Source organism: Cyprinus carpio, chromosome A7 (genome assembly GCF_018340385.1).
Source record: "Cyprinus carpio isolate SPL01 chromosome A7, ASM1834038v1, whole genome shotgun sequence".
Taxonomy (NCBI): domain Eukaryota; kingdom Metazoa; phylum Chordata; class Actinopteri; order Cypriniformes; family Cyprinidae; genus Cyprinus; species Cyprinus carpio.
In genome coordinates, this window is record NC_056578.1 from 2,531,038 (window position 1) to 2,550,457 (window position 19,420).

Sequence of the window (19,420 nt, forward strand, 5' to 3'; positions counted from 1 at the left end):
AAGTAGGTAGATGTCTGAGCCATGTGATTGGGAGTGTCCCAGGGGATTTAGTGCTCATCACTCAGTACATGGCCCATCTCAGGAACAGTGACACCATGGTGTGGCTCATCAGGCAGGCCACTGTCCTCCCAGTCCAAATGTGGTACAATCCCTGAAAAGACATGTAAAGTGTTTCTGTAGAGCAGTGGTTCTCAAACATTTTTACATCAAGGACCCAGACCACATTTGATAACATTTTGAAACAAACTCCAGAAATACACAATATTTATTCTGAGACATAATATAAATAACATAAATATTAAAGACCCCCTTGAACCTCCCTCAAGGACCACTGGGGACCCCACTTTGAGAACCACTGATGTGGAGCATAAAAACCCATTGCCAAGTTTATTCTTAAAACTGATTTAATATACTTTAATTAAAATAAAATCTTCACACATACTTCATATAGTACTTTCTAGCAAGGGTTAAACAATGGAGCAGGTTATGTCCCAATGTTCAGCTTAATAAAGCATCACCCATGTGCGCTTAGAGCCTGCTGGTGTGAGCCTTGACACGTGACAGTTTTTCGAACTTGTAGAATTTTGTTTTGTACTTGAAGGATTTATTTATTTATTTTTTACTTGAAGGATTTTTTTTTTTTTTTTTGTACTTGAAAGATTTTAGTTTGTACTTGGAGGATATTTCTGTCATTGAAGAAGAACACTTCTTTGTATATGTAAAACATACTGTATTTGTTTGATAGGTACGTTTTTTATTTGCAGAACAAAATGCATTAGTTTGTGAGTGCACCGAGTTTGTGTGTGAATCGTTGGGTGTGAGTAAAACTCGTTTTGTGTGTGTGGGAGGTTTTTGGCATGATTCTCACTCTATATTTGTTCATCGTAATCCAGTTTTTGATGGAAAAATTAATAAGTTTATTAGCGGAAGATGGACGCGACCGTTGCCTTAACATTAGCAACTCTGTGTTTAATATATATCACATACACACATTATAAACATTAAAAATAATAATACCTCAAATCCAGTAAATCTTATTTTGATTCTGTTTGTTTCTGATTCACTATTATCTAAAAAGAATCGGCTCATGCGAGTCACATGTTCGTGAATCGAGTTGCACTGTTCGTGTTGAATTCTGTTTTTGCTTGCTATCCATGATGCGGAGACACGTTTCTCGCCACTCTATATTTTTCGTGGAAAACTGCATGAAAAAATAAAAAATGAGATCATCAGATTCAATACAGACAGAAAATTGTTGCTGTTGTAAATTGCCGAGAATTGTTCTGTGTTTCTTTATCGTCTAATAAAGTACAGAGGAGAAAAATACAGCTATCCACTGCTTTAAAAAAATGTTTTATTTAGTGACAACTGACATGATAAATACAAAAATTATACAAAATAACAACAATAATAAACACAATACAAAATTTATATATAATTCATATAAAATATATATATTTTTTTTATTATTAAAGAAAGAGATTTTTGTTTGTTTGTTTTTGATGGTTTAACTTGGGCTGACGTACAGTAGTTATTTGGCATTCTCCAAGCTTTGTTTGTTCTAATCTGAGAAGACCGGAAAAACCTTGCAGGAGGAACAAAGAGCATTTCGTGTATCCTTGTTGCATTTTAAAGTCCCGATGGACGTCCAGATAACTTGAAGTCCCTGTGCAGGGACGTTTAGAAGAAATCGCACATTGATTTAAAAATATATATATTGCGAGGCCCAAAATGTATTACACGCATGCATTGTTAAACGCGACTACTAGCGTCACGGCTTTAGACCAATCAGAGCGGTCGCTGAGCGTCACGTGACCCCATCCGGACGTGACCCCGAGTGAGTGAAACGTCGCCCGGTGTCCGTTGAGCGGAGCGCGGCTGTCCCGTGTTCGCTGTGAACGAGCGCTTCGAACCCCTCAGACTTCACGCACGAGAGTCCGTTCGCGTTCAGCGGCTGTCGGTTTAACGCTCTCGTCTACAGGTAAGCCGTTAAACCGCGCGTTTCCCTGACGACAGCAGCGGTTGCCGAGGAGACCACGCCTTGTTTACATGAGCGAAGAATATAGAGAAAAACATCGATATATGAACACGTTCACACACACACTGAGGTGTTTAACACGCGTAACGTGTTTCCAGCGAATACTGTGGACTCCTTTCAGCGTCTGAGACACAAACCGTGATGCTTTTCAAACCCCGGCCTGTTAGCATCACAGCTAACGTTAATGCTAAAGGAACTGACGGGCGGACAGTATTTCCCTAGTTAGTAAACTTAAGTTAGTGCACTCAATGCAGAGACAGCTCTAGGGTGCTTCAGAAACATCATTCCTTCCCTAAATCAGAATCCAGCACAAGCCTCTATATTTCCAGTGTATGATTATGAAGATAACACTAAACACTGAGGTTGTTTAATAACCCTATGAGCTGACATTATTATATCAATACATACATACTAACTGTGTTGGGGTCAAATCAGCCAAATCTCAGAAAGATTTGTATTTTGTTCATATTCATTCTGAAGAAAGACAAACATAAAACCTGTTGAAAGCCGGAAATATTACACTTCATGGATGACTGAGGAAAGATGGCATCAACATTGTCATTCACCTTTCACGCAGCTAGTATATTTTTATTTTAAAGAGGAATCTCTGAAGATCAAATCATTTTGAAATTAGAAATATATCTTGTTTCCCTCGATCAAAACAGTTGCATAGATCAAACCTGTCAAAGTGTCGAAATATTCCTTTTCCAGAGTTGGCCTGTCTGTGACTAAAGAAGTCTTAAAGGGATACTCCACCCCAGAATGAACATGTTGTCATTAATCACTGACCCCCATGTCGTTCCAAACCCGTAAAAGCTTCGTTCGTCTTCAGAACACTATTGAAGATATTTTGGATGAAAACCGGGAGGCTTGTGACTGTCCCATAGACTGCCAAATAAATAACAGTGTCAAGGTCCAGAAAAGTATGAAAGTCGTCTTCAGAATACTCCATCTGCCATCAGACGTGCACTCTGTGTTATATGAAGCAACGGGAACACTTTTTGTAAGTGAAGAAAACAAAAATAACGACTTTATTCAACAATTCCTTTGTCAACGGCCTCCTCTGTGTCTCTCCATATCACTGTATGCTGCATATGCTCTTCTGTATCATCTGAACCACAAGGATCAAAGCTTAATACACGTAGAAACAGCGCATCCTTGTGGCGCGGATGATACAGAAGGTGATATGGACATACACAGAGGAGACCGCTGACAAAGGAATTGTTGAATAAAGTCGTTATTTTTGTTTTCTTCACTTACAAAAAGTGTTCCCGTTGCTTCATACAACACCAAGATTGCACGTCTGATGGCAGATGGAGTATTCTGATGATGACTTTCATATCTTTCCTGGACTCTGACACTGTTATTTATTTGGCAGTCAATGGGACAGTCACAGGCCTCCCGGTTTTCATCCAAAATATCTTAAATTGTGTTCCGAAGACGAACGTAGCTTTTCCCTAGTTAGTATCCCTTTAGAGATATCTCAGTGTCTATTTAGATTGTATTTCTAAACAAGCTTTAATTTTAGTATCTTCTTTTAGTTTGGTTTAATTTTCAATTTTCAAAAATGAAATATAGGTCACTAGAGGAATCTCTGAACATCAAATATTCTTGAAACTAGTGTGTTTCAAGATATATATATATGATCTTGCTCAGAAATGGTGTGTATGTAGGCAGCTCTCTAGGGTTGTAGACTACAGCTGAAGTGGTTGGGTCCCATCATGTCTTTGCCGTTGGCGTCGGTCATATGACCGTATATCTAGAGCACTCAGTAGTCGACTCTATAAACGTCTGTGCCACGGTTCTCGCCGCAGATGGCAAAGTGTGTGCTCTTGAAAATCCAGAGAAACTGAAGCAAGGATGTCTATGGCGAGGAGGAATTCATGCGCTCCTCGGGTGAGTGAGCAGAATTACGGAAATACACTCATGGTTTATGGCTCGTAAATTACAGTATTGCTTAAATTTGACAGCTTGTTTTTAAACACAAACTCAGCTTTGTTCACCGGTTGTTTATTCATCATGTGATTAACATGCAGTGAAATATTGAGCTTTATTAAATGCAGCTCACCGTGTACGTGAGATGAAGATGTGTGTTGATCGCAGTCGCTGTCGTTCTTCATATGTGGCTTTGAGCTGCTGTTATTCTCTGGACAGCGGAAGACATTTAATCATGTGAAAGACGGTGGTCATCATCAGAATCAAAGTAAACCTCTGTAGTCCAGCCGAGGTGAAGCTCAAGCGCTCGGTGCGTCTCCTCGGCTCTTGTTTTGCCGTGACGCAGCTGTTGATCGCTCAGCAGGTTTGCAGAACTGAGTTGGACATGTGTTTCTGAGGCATGTGATGTTGAGCCCCGGGATTGTGGTGGTCGGGTCGGTGCTGCACTGAGTATCACTCGTCGTTTTCTCAACAGAGATCCGTTTGTTTGGAAAAGCACATGACTGTTCCCACAGCCTCATCCGGCTCAGCACGGAATATCAGACAGAAGCCAGTGGATGTTTGTTTAGCAGATCTACGGATCTGAGACCTTAAACAGACCCAAACCTGGGGCCGGTTGCTTAGTCTTAAAAAGTTAGGCGTCTAATTTATTTTCATCAAGACTGCTCATAACTTTTTACAGTCAGTTACAAAAAGGCAGATTGGTTTAATGTGAGTCCAAAAAGTAAGGCTGATTACCCCTGGGCTAACTGCTAGTTGGTCAAACTAGTTTGTAAGACACAGACTTAACATAGTTGCTATGTTTATACAAATGGCTCCTGATATTATCAGTCAAAGTCTAAGGCTGTAAACATGAAATATTAAAAGACAAATCCAATAATAATAAGAAAACCCTCAAATGACAGTCTAATATTTGAGTTACTGTTATAGTTTATTTATTTATTTATTTATTTTTTAGTGGCTTGAGAACTAGATAATATCTATATCTCTCTCTGTGTGTGTGTGTGTGTATATATATATATATATATATATATCCAGAGTGAGAAAAAGGGTTCAGAAAATCACTCTGGATCCCTCTCATCCAAGTTACCCCCTTTTTGAACTTCTGCCATCTGGCCGGCGCTTCAGAGCCGTAAATACGAGGACAGTCAGGCACAAGAACAGTTTCTTCCCCAGGCAATCTACCTCATGAACAGTTAAATGTTCCCCACTTATGCAATAAAAATGTGCAATATCCTTATATTTATTTGTCACCCCTCCATTCAGTTACATCTCTGCATCTCACTCTATTCTAATCCATTATCATCTATAGCACAACTGTTCATGCAATTTATTTATTTGCAATTTGTTTGTTTGTTTTTTGTTGTTGTTGTCTTTGTGTACTGGAAGCTTATGTCACTAAAACAAATTCCTTGTATGCGTAAGCATACTTGGCAATAAAGCTCTTTCTGATTCTGATTCTGATATATATATATAATTTCAGAATATTTGAGATAATATTGTTTGTTCGTGTTCTGGATTTTTTTTTAAATTATAATTTTAGTCAGTTTAGTTATTTTTCATTTTTGGCATTTTTTTAAAATATGTCTATAGTTTACTTATTCATTTCATTTTTAGTTTTTACTAACTTTAGTGCATCAAGTTAAAGTAAGAATTCGATATGTTGCTTTGGCAGCTAGATGAAAGCAAATATTTTATTTCTGAATATTTGAGGTACTGTTGCAGTTTTTATTTATGTTTTGAAATCAGATTTCTTTGTTTTTCATTTTCATTTTAGTTAAAGTTTTAGTAATTAGGTAACTTAGTATTAATGTCTATAGTGTTTATTTCGCTTAGAAATAAAACTTTGTCAATGAAAATGAGAAATGCTATGAGAAACATTTATTTTTTTTTAATTTATATTTTGTTAGTGTGTTTCTTTTATTTCGAGTATCAAAAATGTTTTTGTTTTTTTCTTTAGTTTTAGTTGAAGAAGACTATAATAACAACCCAGATTTCCAATAATATGGCATATAGCTGTCTTAAAGAAAAGTGTATTTGACTGATGATAACAATAACATCTGTGTGACGTTAATTGTCAAATGAGGAGGAGTGAGTCGCAGTGATTCACAATAGCTTATCACACATCCGTTCTCATCTTTTGTGTGTGTGTGTCAGCTTCAGTGCTCAGCTACAAAGCCCTGTGTTCAGCAGGATGAGTTCAGACGGAGGCGGGAGGCCCGTGAAGGTGGGCTCGCTAGTGGAGGTCATCGGGAAGGGCCAGCGCGGGACCGTGGCGTACATCGGCGCCACCCTGTTCGCCTCGGGGAAGTGGGTGGGTGTGATTCTGGACGAACCCAAGGGGAAGAACGACGGCACGGTGCAGGGCAAACGCTACTTCACCTGCGAGGAGAATCATGGGATATTCGTCAGACAGTCTCAGGTAAGAGTAAAGTAAACTCAAACATCTTACATGAATATGTTGGATGTTTTCTTCCCACTATGAAGACATGATAAAGAATGGAAAAGTCCATAAATGAATCCACACAGACAGACCTAGTTAGGGATCTCTTGGTTTCTTTCTTCAGATTCAGCTCATGGATGAGGGAGGCAGCTCTGCCACGTCTCCAGAAACACCGGACTCAGGGGTGGCCAAGCTGCTCAAGAAAGGTGTGGGCGTCTCCGAGACATTCATGGCATCAGATGACGTGTGTTGTTGTTGTTTAACCAACCAAATAATGCATTGTTGTCTTTCTGTTCAATATTACAGAAGTCCAGGAGACACCAAAATCTGTTAAGCAGGTAAGAACCAGTGTAAATAGGGTCGTTTTTATAAACCTTTATAGGTTTTAATAATATTTTGAATTTGTTTTTTATTTAAATTCTTAGTAAATTTGTTTTGTGCTTTTGTGATTTATTTATTTGTGCATTTATTAAATAATTTATTTAAATATTACAATTTAGGTTTAATCTATTTTTTTTTTTTTTTTTTTTTTTTTTTTGCAGTTAATAGATATGCTGCCTAATTATTAACTAATTAATAATATTTGTATTTAATTTTATTTCAGCTTTATTTTAATTAGCCAAAAAAACATTTTGATTTGAAAAATCAAAACACAAGATTTGAAAAATATTAGCTGCAAAAAAAAAAAAAATATGTGGCCAAGAATATTTTGAAATGTGATCAAATGAAGATAAGGAATCTTAAAATGCTTTTGGTTCAACTGGTTCTGAGTTAGTCTGGATCGTGCGTATACAGATGAAACTGAAGGTTGTTATGTGTGTGTTTGCCTGTTTTTGCTAACATGATGAAAAGACAACAACAGCAAAGAAGGTACATCGATACTTTGTGGGTTCAGGTCATGCGTCCGAACACAACATTGCACTTTTTGTTTACATTCACTCTTTATTTCAAGAGAGTTGTTTTTTGGCCATTCTTTACTTTTAATTTTAATTTTGGGCTGTTTCTTGATTTGGTGGTTTTCACTTCTGTGGTGTTTCTGTCCCACCATCTGATGGAAACACCCTCACACAGAATGTTTGCATGATCTCACAGGAATTGCATTTCATCTTATTGGATGTTTCGCATATCACCACATTCAGAAAAGATGCAGATTGATTGCTGATAAAGATATAACGACATATTTGATTATCACATGTCTGAGGCGTCACATGACGACAGAACAACACCCTTCAGATGTGGTAAGCACAGATAAGGATTAGGCATAAATATGAATTCAATCAAGGTTCATCTAACAGTTTAGTTGCTCCAAACTTTAAAACTTGGATAAAAAAAATCAGGATTATGAAATATGTAGGTTAAAGTTTAATTGTTCAGCATTGTTTAAAATTAAACATCAGCATAACTCGGAATAAAAACCTCAAATAAGAAATCCTGGAGCTCTGAATTGGATAATCGAATTCTTATTGGTACTACGATGGCATTAAATCACATATTATTTCAGTTTCAGTTTTACAATCTTTAGGAAACCTAATCGACCAGCACTAGATGAAGTTTCATTTCACTGTCTTTGTATGAAAACCCATTTCTGCCACTAAATAAAAAAAGGTAATTGCTACTTTTTTATCTCACAATTAATTTTGTAACTTTTTTTTTTTTTTTTGATGTCTCAAAATTTTAAGTTTATGTCTTGTAATTCTGCAGTTATATATATTTGTGATCCTGGAGCACAAAACCAGTCTTAAGTGTCAATTTTTTCGAAATTAAGATTTATACATCATCTGAGTTCTGAATAAATAATCTCTCCATTGATGTATGGTTTGTTAGGAGGACAATATTTGTCTGAGATACAACTATTTGAAAATCTGGAATCTGAGGGAGCAAAAAAATTATAAATATTGAGAAAATCATCTTTAAAGTTGTTCAAATGAAGTTCTTAACAATGCATATTACTAATCAAAAATTAAGTTTGATATATTTACGGTAGGAAATTAACAAAATATCTTCATGGAACATGATCTTTACTTAATTCAGCGTTTACATCCGATATTGTAAGTGTATAGCTCTCAGTTCTGTGATGAAAAAGAAAGTCAGATTTGTAAGATATAAACAGAATTGTGAGATAAAGTCACAGTTACCTATTTTATTTATTCATTATTTTTTTAATCTCCTGTCAGAAACAAGCTTCCATATGTTTGTGGTTGTGGGATAAAGCTGATGTCCTGATTCTGTTTTAGAGAAAAGGTTTACTGCAGAGCCTCTGTTCCTCGATCCGTTCATACTTACTCTTTCTGTTAAAATCTCTTTCCTGCTCCTGTTCTCTTTGCAATCCCTTCAACTGTGCCCTCTTCTCTCTGTATTCCCCTGTGTGTGTTGTGTGCTCCTCCCTCAGCTTCCCATGCGCCGTAGTACCAAGGTGAGCCTGAACACCGCAGCAAAGCATTCTGGGAAATATCTGGGCCAATATAGGCCATGTTCGGAATGGAATACTATTTTCACTGAATGAGATCGAAATTGGAGATCACAAAATTAAACGTAACCTAATGTACCATACTATTGTTTGAAATGTTTACTATCTAGACACCAATGTTAACGAGGCTGATGACTAGAAATGATCTGGAGAGTTTTCCAGATTTCCAATGAGCTAGTATTCCCATCCGAACTCAGCCTCGCTCTCATTTAGCTGCTTAGACTCCACTAGCATTCAATCATTTATATAACATTCAGTAATATTATCAATTTAATGCACACTACTGGACGAGAACTTGAACTGAAACTATTGAATTCTAGAGAGCTGCTTTATAGTTAAATCATAATTGATCCATTTTGCATCATTGACACTGTTGCTGAACTGAATAATGTTGTCTTCTGTAGAGCTGCTTTACAGCTAAAATTGAATTAGCTTCATGACTGATGAATATTGTAACATTAGCACGGTTATTTTCCTGTTGATCACTGAATCTGTATTGTATGAAGCACTGTATGAATGAATGTGATTGACTGGATGATTGGATCGTCTGAGGTCGACTCTCTTTAGGTGAGGGTCTCTGTATGGAGACAGTAAGCGAGCGTGAGGTTGGTGTGTGATGTTGTGTATTGTGTGTAACAGTGGCACACACCCAGACGTCTGTCCGGTTCCAGCTCCCTCCCCTCTCTCATCATGGTACGTCCCAGATCTCAACCAAAACCCGCTTCTGGAGATCTTCACTAATAATCACACAGTCACCGGCCCAGTTTACAGCTGCATTATCATCTGCACTAATTAAAGGCCCCTCTGTCCCTGGGCAGAAATACTAAAATACAGATATTCAGTGTGTGGTTTTAAAAAAAAAACAGTTAATCGAAAAATGGAAATTTGCTGAAAATGTATTCACCCTCAGGCTATTCAAGATCAGGATGAGTGTGTTTCTTCATCAGGTTTGTAGAAATGTAGCACTGCATCAGTGTCTCATCAATGGATGCTCTGCAGTGAATGGGTGCCGTCAGAATGAGAGTCCAAACAGCTGATAAAAACATCACAATAATCCACAAGTAATCCACAGCACTCCAGTCCATCAGTGAACATCTGGAGAAGACAAAAGATGAAACACATCCAGCATTAAGATGTTTTTAACTCAAATACATAGAGTCTATAATCCATAATAACACTTCCTCCAGTGAAAAAGTGTTCTGGTGTGAATCAGGAGAGAAATCTGCACAGATCAAGCAGCGTTTAAACAGCTCTAAACTAATATGTGTGTGAGACCACAGGAGATGCACTTTTACACTGGAGGAAGTGCTACATTTCTACAAACTCTTATTGATCTTGAATAGCCTGAGGGTGTGCAAGTCTTCAGCACATTCTCATTTTTTGTGTGAATTATTCCTGTAACAAAGCCCTGGATCTGTCAGAAGTCTGACGTGTGTTTTGCGTCATTCGACAGATGATTAAGACAGATTTAATAGCAGGTGTGAACTGGTTCAGTGACATTACAGAACGGTCACTGAAGCACACTGTTGTCAGGGGTCTGGTGAGCACTGTGTGTGTGTGTGTGCTGGGGTCAGAGGTCAGGCAGGACACTCGATTGGTGTTGCACTTCTGCAGCTCGTGAAACAAGGATGTTATCCACTTGGGAATAACTGTATCTGTTTGTCTGCAGGCGGGTCGTCCATCGGTCGGAGGGTCAGGACTTTCAGAGTCCGTGTTAGCAGAGAATGAGTCCACAGCGTCTCCCCAGATTGCACTGGGAGCTCCTGTCATACCGCAGCCCAGCGGCACACCCAGCGCTCCTCCTCCTGCCACCCCGAGCAAGGTCAGCCACCTTTGACCTTCATAACACCGGATTTCCCCTTGCATTTTATGTCATGTTTCATGAAATGTGTAAATACGATTTTTGTGGTTGAAGGCTTGCTCTAATATCTCAGTGAAGGATGTGAGATATCAGATGCCTCTGTGTGTGTGTGTGTGTGTGTGTGTGTGTGTGTGTGTGTGTGTGTGTGTGTCTGTAGGAGGAGGAGAGTCTCCGAGCTCAAGTGAAGGATCTGGAGGAGAAGTTGGAGACGCTGCGGATGAAGCGCTCGGAGGATAAAGCCAAGCTGAAGGAGATGGAGAAGCACAAGATCCAGCTGGAGCAGCTGCAGGAGTGGAAGAGCAAGATGCAGGAGCAGCAGAACGAGCTGCAGAAGCAGCTCAAAGAGGCCAAGAAGGTGCTGGAGACAGAACATGCAGAACAGACTCTGACCAGTCACACGGAGAGCCTGCGATTGATGAGCAGTCAGGAAAATGGAAATTACTGAAAAATGCAGAATGACACGGCAAATTTTGGATGAATCAATCAAAACAAAAATTAAAACGGACAACAGTATCTGAAAAAATTGGTAGTTAAAAATCAGTTAATAGGTCATAGTTTCATAAGTTAACGTTTCATGAATTCAGTTGATTAGACATGCTTTTTTATTGTTAAAATGTAATTAAATATTAAAACAAAATCCGGAAAACTTAAAACGTATTTCATAGGGCACTAAAATGTCATTTTTTGTTAAAAATTAAATGGAAATAACAGAATTTGGAAAAAATGTTTCATAGGGCCCCAAAAATTAACTTTATTAATTTTTAATTATAATGCTGTTAAAATGTATAAATTTATCACAAAACACAGATTATGGAAAAATAAAAAGGGTTACAGGGCCCTAAAAATATAATTTTTGCTTAACTTTTATTAAATTATTGTTAAATGGTTTAAGATTCATGATTTCAATTGATTAAAAGTGTTTTGAATACTACAATTTAATGTGACCATTAAAACAGGATCCAGAAATTATACACATACAAAAAAATGAGGAGGAGTAATCTAGAAGAATTAAAGCAAAAAAAAACTGAAAATTGTAAATTAAAAAAAACAGATGTGAAAAAAAACAAACAAAACTATTTCATGGAGAAATAATCTCAAAGAGCTGCTTTAATGTTCAGTTTAGCCACAAGTGCTTTTTAGTGCTGGGTTGATAATTAAATAGATATTACCCTCTGTAATGGCTTCGGCATTAATTAGCTAATTTTATTAGTAGCCTGTAGTGTAGCTGACTGGGTTTTTTAACTACTTTAAAATGTGAGTATCATATGAATGAAGTTGTGAGACATGACTCTCTTGAGAGAAACACCTGGTTAAACCTGAAGCTCCTCTGGTCTTCGATCGCAGGAGGCGCGCGAGGCTCTGGAGGCCAAAGACCGGTACATGGAGGAGATGGCCGACACGGCGGACGCCATCGAGATGGCCACGCTGGACAAAGAGATGGCAGAGGAGCGGGCCGAGTCCATGCAGCAGGAGGTGGAGAGCCTGAAGGAGAAGGTGGAGGAGCTGACCATGGACCTGGAGATCCTCAAACACGAGATCGAGGAGAAGGGCTCGGACGGAGCAGCGTCCAGTTACCACGTCAAGCAGCTGGAGGAGCAGAACGGACGTCTGAAGGAGGCTCTGGTCAGGTAAAGCACACACACACACACACACGTCTGTGTTATTCTGCGTGTGCCTGAGATCTGCTCCGTATCTTCACCTGTGTATGTGTGTGTGTGTGTGTGTGTTCAGGATGAGGGATCTGTCGTCGTCAGAGAAGCAGGAGCACGTGAAGCTTCAGAAGCAGATGGAGAAGAAGAACTCTGAGCTGGAGACTCTGAGAGCGCAGAAGGAGAAACTGCAGGAAGAGATGAAGCAGGCCGAAGCCACAATAGACGAGCTCAAGGAACAGGTTCGTTGCAGTTTCAAACAAAGCAGTGCTGCGCTTATAAACACGACTCTAATGTGCATTATATGGAGGTAAAATGAAAAGAAAATACCATCTAAACTATGTCTGTAAGCTTCTGTCACCAAGACGGATTCCTTGTGAGTAAACATACTTGAAATGAAGCTCTTCTGACTTCTGAACCTTTCTAAAGACAGTCAGTTCCCCTCAGAGATACATTTAGATACCCCCCAGTTCAGTATTTAGATTTTCTTCCAGTATTTTGTGCATGTTGAGCAGTGAGCTGCTCCGCCTGCTACAGTGTTTTCTCATCTCTGTGTCTGTCTTGACAGCGTCTCTGGCCTCCGTTTGCACACTTCATAAGATTCTCCACCCATAAGTGACATTCTGGAAAATTATTTCAATGCAGTTAAAAAAACAAACAAAAAAAAAAAAACGGTTCTTCTGCCATCCTACACACAGCTGACTGACTGTCTGCTCCTGGCGGAATAAATTTAGTGCCTTTCAATAATATATAATTTATACAGTGAAGATGATGAATGGTTATTGTACATTTGATGCAATTTCTGACCTGTTATAAAGTGCTGTTTATTTCATTTGTGTCTTTAAATCGTATTTTCATTTGTGCTTTTGCTATTTTTTTTTTTGTATGTTCTTACTTCAGTAACAGATAAAAAAATAATAATAATAATAACTAGAAAACCTGCTCAGAGTTCTTGATTTTGTTTACTGGAATAAGTTTTACAAGAAAATCCTATTTCAGTCTTTCTATTCATAATTTTACACTTTATTCAGTATTGCTGTTTCTTTGTAATTATTTGTGAAATTTACTAGCAATTTCTGAGCAAAAGTAGTTTTCTTTGTGTATTTCCAGGTGGACGCGTCTTTAGGAGCTGAGGAGATGGTGGAGACCCTGACGGAGAGAAATTTAGACCTGGAAGAGAAAGTGCGAGAGCTCAGAGAGACCGTCAGTGACCTGGTAAGACATGCATCTGTGGTCAGCATTTAAATCATCATAGCTGCACTTTAACACAAAAGCAGGCAGCATAATTACAGAGCCTTATAAATACTGTCTTTTGGCCTGAATTATGGTGGACTAATGCTGAATGTAAACATTGTGTTCTCTGATGCGTTGTTCAGGAAGCGATAAACGAGATGAACGACGAGCTACAGGAGAACGCTCGTGAGACGGAGCTGGAGCTGCGCGAGCAGCTGGATCTGGCCGGAGCTCGAGTCCGAGAGGCTCAGAAGAGAGTGGAAGCAGCACAGGAGACGGTGGCAGACTATCAGCAGACCATCAGCAAATACAGAGAGCTCACCACTCACCTGCAGGTCAGTGAGAGACACACCAGAACTCAGTGAGACAGATGAGAACTGAGAGAGACGTGTGTGAGAACTCTGAGACACTAATGAGAACTCGGGGAGACACAGATTAGAAATTGCCTCATGCAGCAGTGAGATGCAGATGTTCACCTTTGAGAAGTGGCATAATAAAATGCACGCAGATTTAAAATGTAAAAGATCTGTTTTTCTTTGACCTAGTGATGCACAGAAATTATAATTCTTGGCCAAAAAAAAAAAAAAAAAAACTTTTTGAACCAACTGAACTTAAAGCCAAAACCAAATCATGACCAATTAAACCAATTAAAGTGATCACAATAATTTTTTTTTTTGCTCATTTAAGTTTACAATTATTCCACATTGGCTTCAGCCATTGTTAAAATATTATTATAAAAATATTTTTTATTTAAATTATATATAAAAAAAATGATATTTCATGTAATATTCATAATATTTTCTGTATAGGAAGAATATTTTGATTATAAAATAATGTGAACAATAATTTTAACTAATTTGTTTAAGTGATCACTAACTTAATTGAGCAATTACTCACTCAACTCAACTATTTTTTTTAAGTATTATTTTGTAAAGTATTTTTTATTTAAGTGTAAATAATTTCTGAAGAATAAAAAGACAACTGTATAAAAATGTAATTATGGTAATGTTTCATAAATACTAACCTACTGCCAGTGTCTACAGTAAATATGATGAAACCTGGATCCATTTCGGTGTTTGCTGGACAAAATGTCTTTGCATCCCTCGTACTTCCATTTTTCATTAAACTTTTCTGTATGCCATCACTAAAGTTGATCTTCTCTCTGCTGCCTGAACAGGAAGTGAACCGTGAGCTGACCAATCAGCAGAGCAGCTCGGCCGAGCAGCTGCAGCAGCCGACCACCGAACTCTTTGACTTCAAGATCAAGTTTGCTGAGACCAAAGCTTATGCTAAGGTACGGTTAGTCTTTATTTCCCCCGAACCATGGACCGCACCATGAACGAGCACTTCAGATGTGTGTGTGTGTGTGTGTGTGTGCGCAGGCCATCGAGATGGAGCTCCGCAAGATGGAGGTGAATCAAGCGAACCGTCAGGTGTCTCTGCTGATGTCCTTCATGCCTGAGTCCTTCCTGAGACACGGAGGAGATCACGACTGCATCCTCGTGCTGCTGCTCATCCCCAGACTCATCTGCAAGGTTTCTGACACAGTGTGCAAACAAAGAGTCTGACGCTGCGTTACTGTCTGCAGAGACTACGGGAAACCATGTGATACTTTAGGATCAGTTAATGCAGTGAGATCTGTCAGGACTTTAGATCTTTTTCTGCTTACTCTCATACAAACATTCTTTACGACAACTTTATTTTTAGTATAAATTGAAACTAAGCAAAAATGTTGCCATGATGATTACCTGAAATAAGATGAAACACTGCACATAAATAAACACTAAAGCAGAAATAAAATAAATTAAAACTAAATGGTAAAAATAAAAAATAAAACTGAACAAAACTAAAAATAAATTGTAATCTAAAAATTAAAAATAAAAACTAAAACTGAATTTCAGTTAAAACTGAAAAAAAAAAAAAAATTAAACCTAAATAATAATATTATAAATAAAATATTTTAATAAAAAAAACAAAATTGCTAAAAATTAAGTGGAACATATTAATATAAACTGAAAACATACAAGTAAAATTTAATTCAAAATATTAATAATTATATACTGTAAAGTTGATTGGCAGGATTACCAGGAGCTCCTTAAAATGCTTAGTGCTTGAATTTAGCTCTGAAATATCTGGACAAATGCTCAAATTAAAAAGAAATATGCATATGCACTTTGCACACATGAGAAACTATATATATATATATATATGATAACTGTGATATTCCAAGAGTACAGTTTTACATGAGAATCAAATATGGTTTATGCACCTCTTTTGTCTAAAGAAAGAAGAACCAATCTTATTTTATTATTAAGCAATATTACAGTGACATCATTGCTGATTCATGGATCTGCTGATGTCAGTAAAACACATGCATTAGGTGCCATCTGCTTTATTAGAACTATATCTAAATTATGAACTGACTGTTACAATCTACACAAACGTGGCGTGTGAAGCAGTGTCTGTCGCGTGTGTTGTCGCAGGCGGAGCTGATCAGCAGACAGGCGCAGGAGAAGTTCGATCTGAGCGGCGGGGAGCGCTCTGGACTGCGTGGAGCCGCCGGAGAGCAGCTGAGCTTCGCGTCCGGTCTGGTTTATTCTCTGACGCTGCTGCAGGCCACGCTGCACAAATATGAGCTGTACGAGTCCATCATTACTCCTGCACTCTACATATCAGACCATAACTGAACACACTTCACATTCACACTAGTACTGAACTCAACCTTTTGTTTTTTATCTTTCTCAATGAATGTTGAACATTTCATCTTTTTGGCTTGGTTATCATTGATATCAGATTGATTTAGTACTGATGCGTGTGTAATTTTCTCCCCGGTCTTTCTGTGTGTCAGGGCTCTGAGTCAGTGCGGGGTGGAGGTGTACAAGCGCATGGGGACGCTGTACTCTGAGATGAGCGTTCACGAGCGCTCGCTGGACTTCCTCATCGATCTGCTTCATAAAGATCAGCTGGACGAGACGGTGCAGGTGGAGCCGCTCACCAAAGCCATCAAATACTACCAGGTGCGCGCACACACATCAAACATGAACCAAACGTCCGCTAGCAGTAGTATAGCATATGAGTCCTATGTTGTAATGTGTGTGAATGTTGATTGTTGCAGCAACTGTACAGCGTCCATCTGTCGGATCAGCCCGAGGACTGCAGCATGCAGCTGGCCGATCACATCAAGGTACAGCAGCTACAGCGCTTCATTAAGACACTGAACAGTTTATCTCTCGTCACATTCGTGTCACACTGCTTCGGGGAAACGTCTTTTCACTGGGATGCTGTTGATTCATTCCCAGAAAACACTCTCATATCACCTTTTTTTTTTAAATTTGGAAGTAGCTTTTAATTTAACAGTTTTCGATCGATTTCGTTGAAATAAGTCCTTCAGTCATTGTGCTGGATTCATCTGAATAATACAGTAACACACAGACTGATCTGTGACCTGTAGTTCACCCAGAGTGCTCTGGACTGCATGGGGTCAGAGGTTGGCCGTCTGCGGGCCTTCATGCAGGCGGGACAGGAAGGGGCGGAGCTCTCTGTGCTCCTGAAGGACATGGACACTTCCTGTGGAGACATTCGCCAGTTCTGTAAGAAGATCCGCAGGAGGATGCCGGGAACAGACGCACCGGGGATTCCTGCCGCACTCACCTTCCCTCCTCAGGTACACGCGTGTGACAACACACACACACACACACACACACACACACACAAACAAACTCTCACACACACACAAACACACACACACACACACACACACTCACAAACACACACACACACAAACACACACAAACACACACACAAACACACACACACACACACACACACACACACACACTATTCAGCACATGCTTTAGGAGCTGTCATTGTAAAACAACAAAACATTAACATCAAATAACCTGTTTTAATAGTTGATCATTAACAGCTTCTTTTTACATGACTCATGCCTTTTTTTTTATTTTTAATAGCGCTTCCATTGTCCTTCACTAAGTGCCTTAAGTAATTGCAGTGGTGATGCCCCATTTTTTGTAAGACAGTCTGCAAGTTGTTATTTTGTATTATACCACAGCACTCGTTCAACCCTTTGTGTTTGAATAAGTTCTCTGATGCTGCTTATATCCAGACGCAGTCTTTTCTCAGCAGCTGATTTTGTGGACTTCAGTGCATCAGCAAGTGAATGATTGTCAATGACACAGATTATTGGTACAGCATGTTCAGCGTCACCAGTAGTGAGCTCAGAGAACAGGTCCACCTGATACTGCCAGTGTTTCACCCGCAAGAGTGCTTCACACAATCCTCACGACTCTTTTCGACTGCCAGGAAAGAGGAGAGAACTTTCCATTTTCTCCCATGAGAACAATCAGATGCCCACCAAGTACACAACCATCTTGAGTGCACTGTCTTTGCCCAGGTACAGAACTACCCTTTTAGACTTCAGTTTACACACTATTCTGTTTGCTTCAGGAATAGTCTGCACAGTTGCTGGCATCAAACATTACATCAGGCCTGCTCTGCCTTGCAGCCCAGAGAATGTGGCCCACTTTGGACCTTAGTTGATCTTTTTCCTCCTCACAAAGAGGAGAGTCTTGTTCCAGAAGTCATCCACATGGCAAGTACCCCAGGCACAGTGCAGTCCTGATCTAGCCAATAGAACACAGCACATCTACTTGGGACATTGTTCCTCCTGACCTCATGACAATCTTCTTCACTCTGTTATACCAGTAGAGTGAAGCATCGGCCAAACCATACACACTTTAAGCTTTCATAGTTTTCCTTCATTGTTGGCCTCAGGAGGTTTGATATAAAGGTCACAGGACAGCTCCGTTCCCTGAGATGTTATATCCATGGAGTGCCACAAGAAGCCGAAGAGACTCTGAAGTACATGTTGTTGAATCCTTTTTGAGTTCGGACACCTCTAGTTCTTCGAAACCTCTAGCAACAAGACGAGCTTTGGCTACAAACCCCTTCAGTGTCTCTTCGTAGGTACAAACCCATCTAGTTGAAATGCACTTTTGTCCCTCATCCTTCACTTCTTCAAAAACATGGTTATCTCTCCAACTCTTTATCTCCTCCAGTTTTGCAAAGTCAAATGTTACGTGGTTTGTTACACACACTTCCTCACATACATCAGTGGAACAGTGATTCAGTCTGAAGATTCTCAACATTCAACATGTCAGCAGACTCTGTACTGCCTGATACATTAGTGGGCTCAATGAGCAACAGGTTATACCAGTTTTTATTTATATTTGTCCTTTTTGTAAACTTGACAACAGTTTCCAGGTTAGTACCACTAGGTGTCTCTGTATTGTCACTAATGTGCTGTTCTGCTTCATTCTGCCCCCTTGTGTCCTCCATTCGCCTCACCTCTTGTTGCACCTGAGTCTCTGTTTCTTCTGTCAACTGTCTGTTACTTTCAGCGTCCCCTGTCCTTGTACATTGTCTGTGTCGTGTTCTACGTCAGTCTTTGTGGCATGTTGATCCTTGCTTTCTGTATTCACTTTTCTCAGTCTGAGACGATGTACCCTAAAGCAAGTCCCTCTGTGTCTCACAGATACCACTGCTCCATCCTGACCAGTGACCGTTCCTGGTCCTTTCCACTCTGGCAGGCCAACAGCAGGCTCTGGTTTAGCTTCACTGTGTTCTGGGCATGCCTCACACTCACAATCCTCCTGCATTCTGTATCTTTATTTCCTGAGCTGTTAAGAAGTCGCTGCTGTTTATCTGCAGAAGCATGTCCGAATCGTTTGTGGAGCTTCATCAGGAAGTTACGTTTTGAGTTCATTTAATCCGAGAT

The 19,420-nt window shown here is 39.3% G+C and overlaps 1 protein-coding gene across 7 annotated transcripts in view; it reads left to right on the forward strand.

The window, feature by feature from the left end:
* Window positions 1-1,807: 1,807 nt before the first annotated feature.
* dctn1a (dynactin 1a) overlaps window positions 1,808-19,420 on the forward strand; it is a 26,957-nt gene continuing 9,344 nt past the window's right edge. Inside the window, exons 1-19 of one of the 7 annotated variants that reach the window (XM_042759326.1) lie at window positions 1,808-1,981; window positions 6,144-6,395; window positions 6,541-6,622; window positions 6,723-6,754; window positions 7,269-7,286; window positions 8,806-8,829; window positions 9,523-9,576; window positions 10,553-10,705; window positions 10,902-11,099; window positions 12,089-12,372; window positions 12,476-12,635; window positions 13,504-13,608; window positions 13,770-13,961; window positions 14,804-14,920; window positions 15,009-15,161; window positions 16,110-16,264; window positions 16,475-16,643; window positions 16,742-16,810; window positions 17,078-17,290. In XM_042759326.1, the coding sequence (XP_042615260.1) occupies window positions 6,168-6,395; window positions 6,541-6,622; window positions 6,723-6,754; window positions 7,269-7,286; window positions 8,806-8,829; window positions 9,523-9,576; window positions 10,553-10,705; window positions 10,902-11,099; window positions 12,089-12,372; window positions 12,476-12,635; window positions 13,504-13,608; window positions 13,770-13,961; window positions 14,804-14,920; window positions 15,009-15,161; window positions 16,110-16,264; window positions 16,475-16,643; window positions 16,742-16,810; window positions 17,078-17,290 (2,406 nt within the window). In that variant the 5' untranslated portion in view covers window positions 1,808-1,981; window positions 6,144-6,167. The remainder of the gene's footprint in view (window positions 1,982-6,143; window positions 6,396-6,540; window positions 6,623-6,722; window positions 6,755-7,268; window positions 7,287-8,805; window positions 8,830-9,522; window positions 9,577-10,552; window positions 10,706-10,901; window positions 11,100-12,088; window positions 12,373-12,475; window positions 12,636-13,503; window positions 13,609-13,769; window positions 13,962-14,803; window positions 14,921-15,008; window positions 15,162-16,109; window positions 16,265-16,474; window positions 16,644-16,741; window positions 16,811-17,077; window positions 17,291-19,420) is intronic. The other 6 variants (XM_042759329.1, XM_042759328.1, XM_042759327.1 and 3 more) reach the window with 6 other exon arrangements.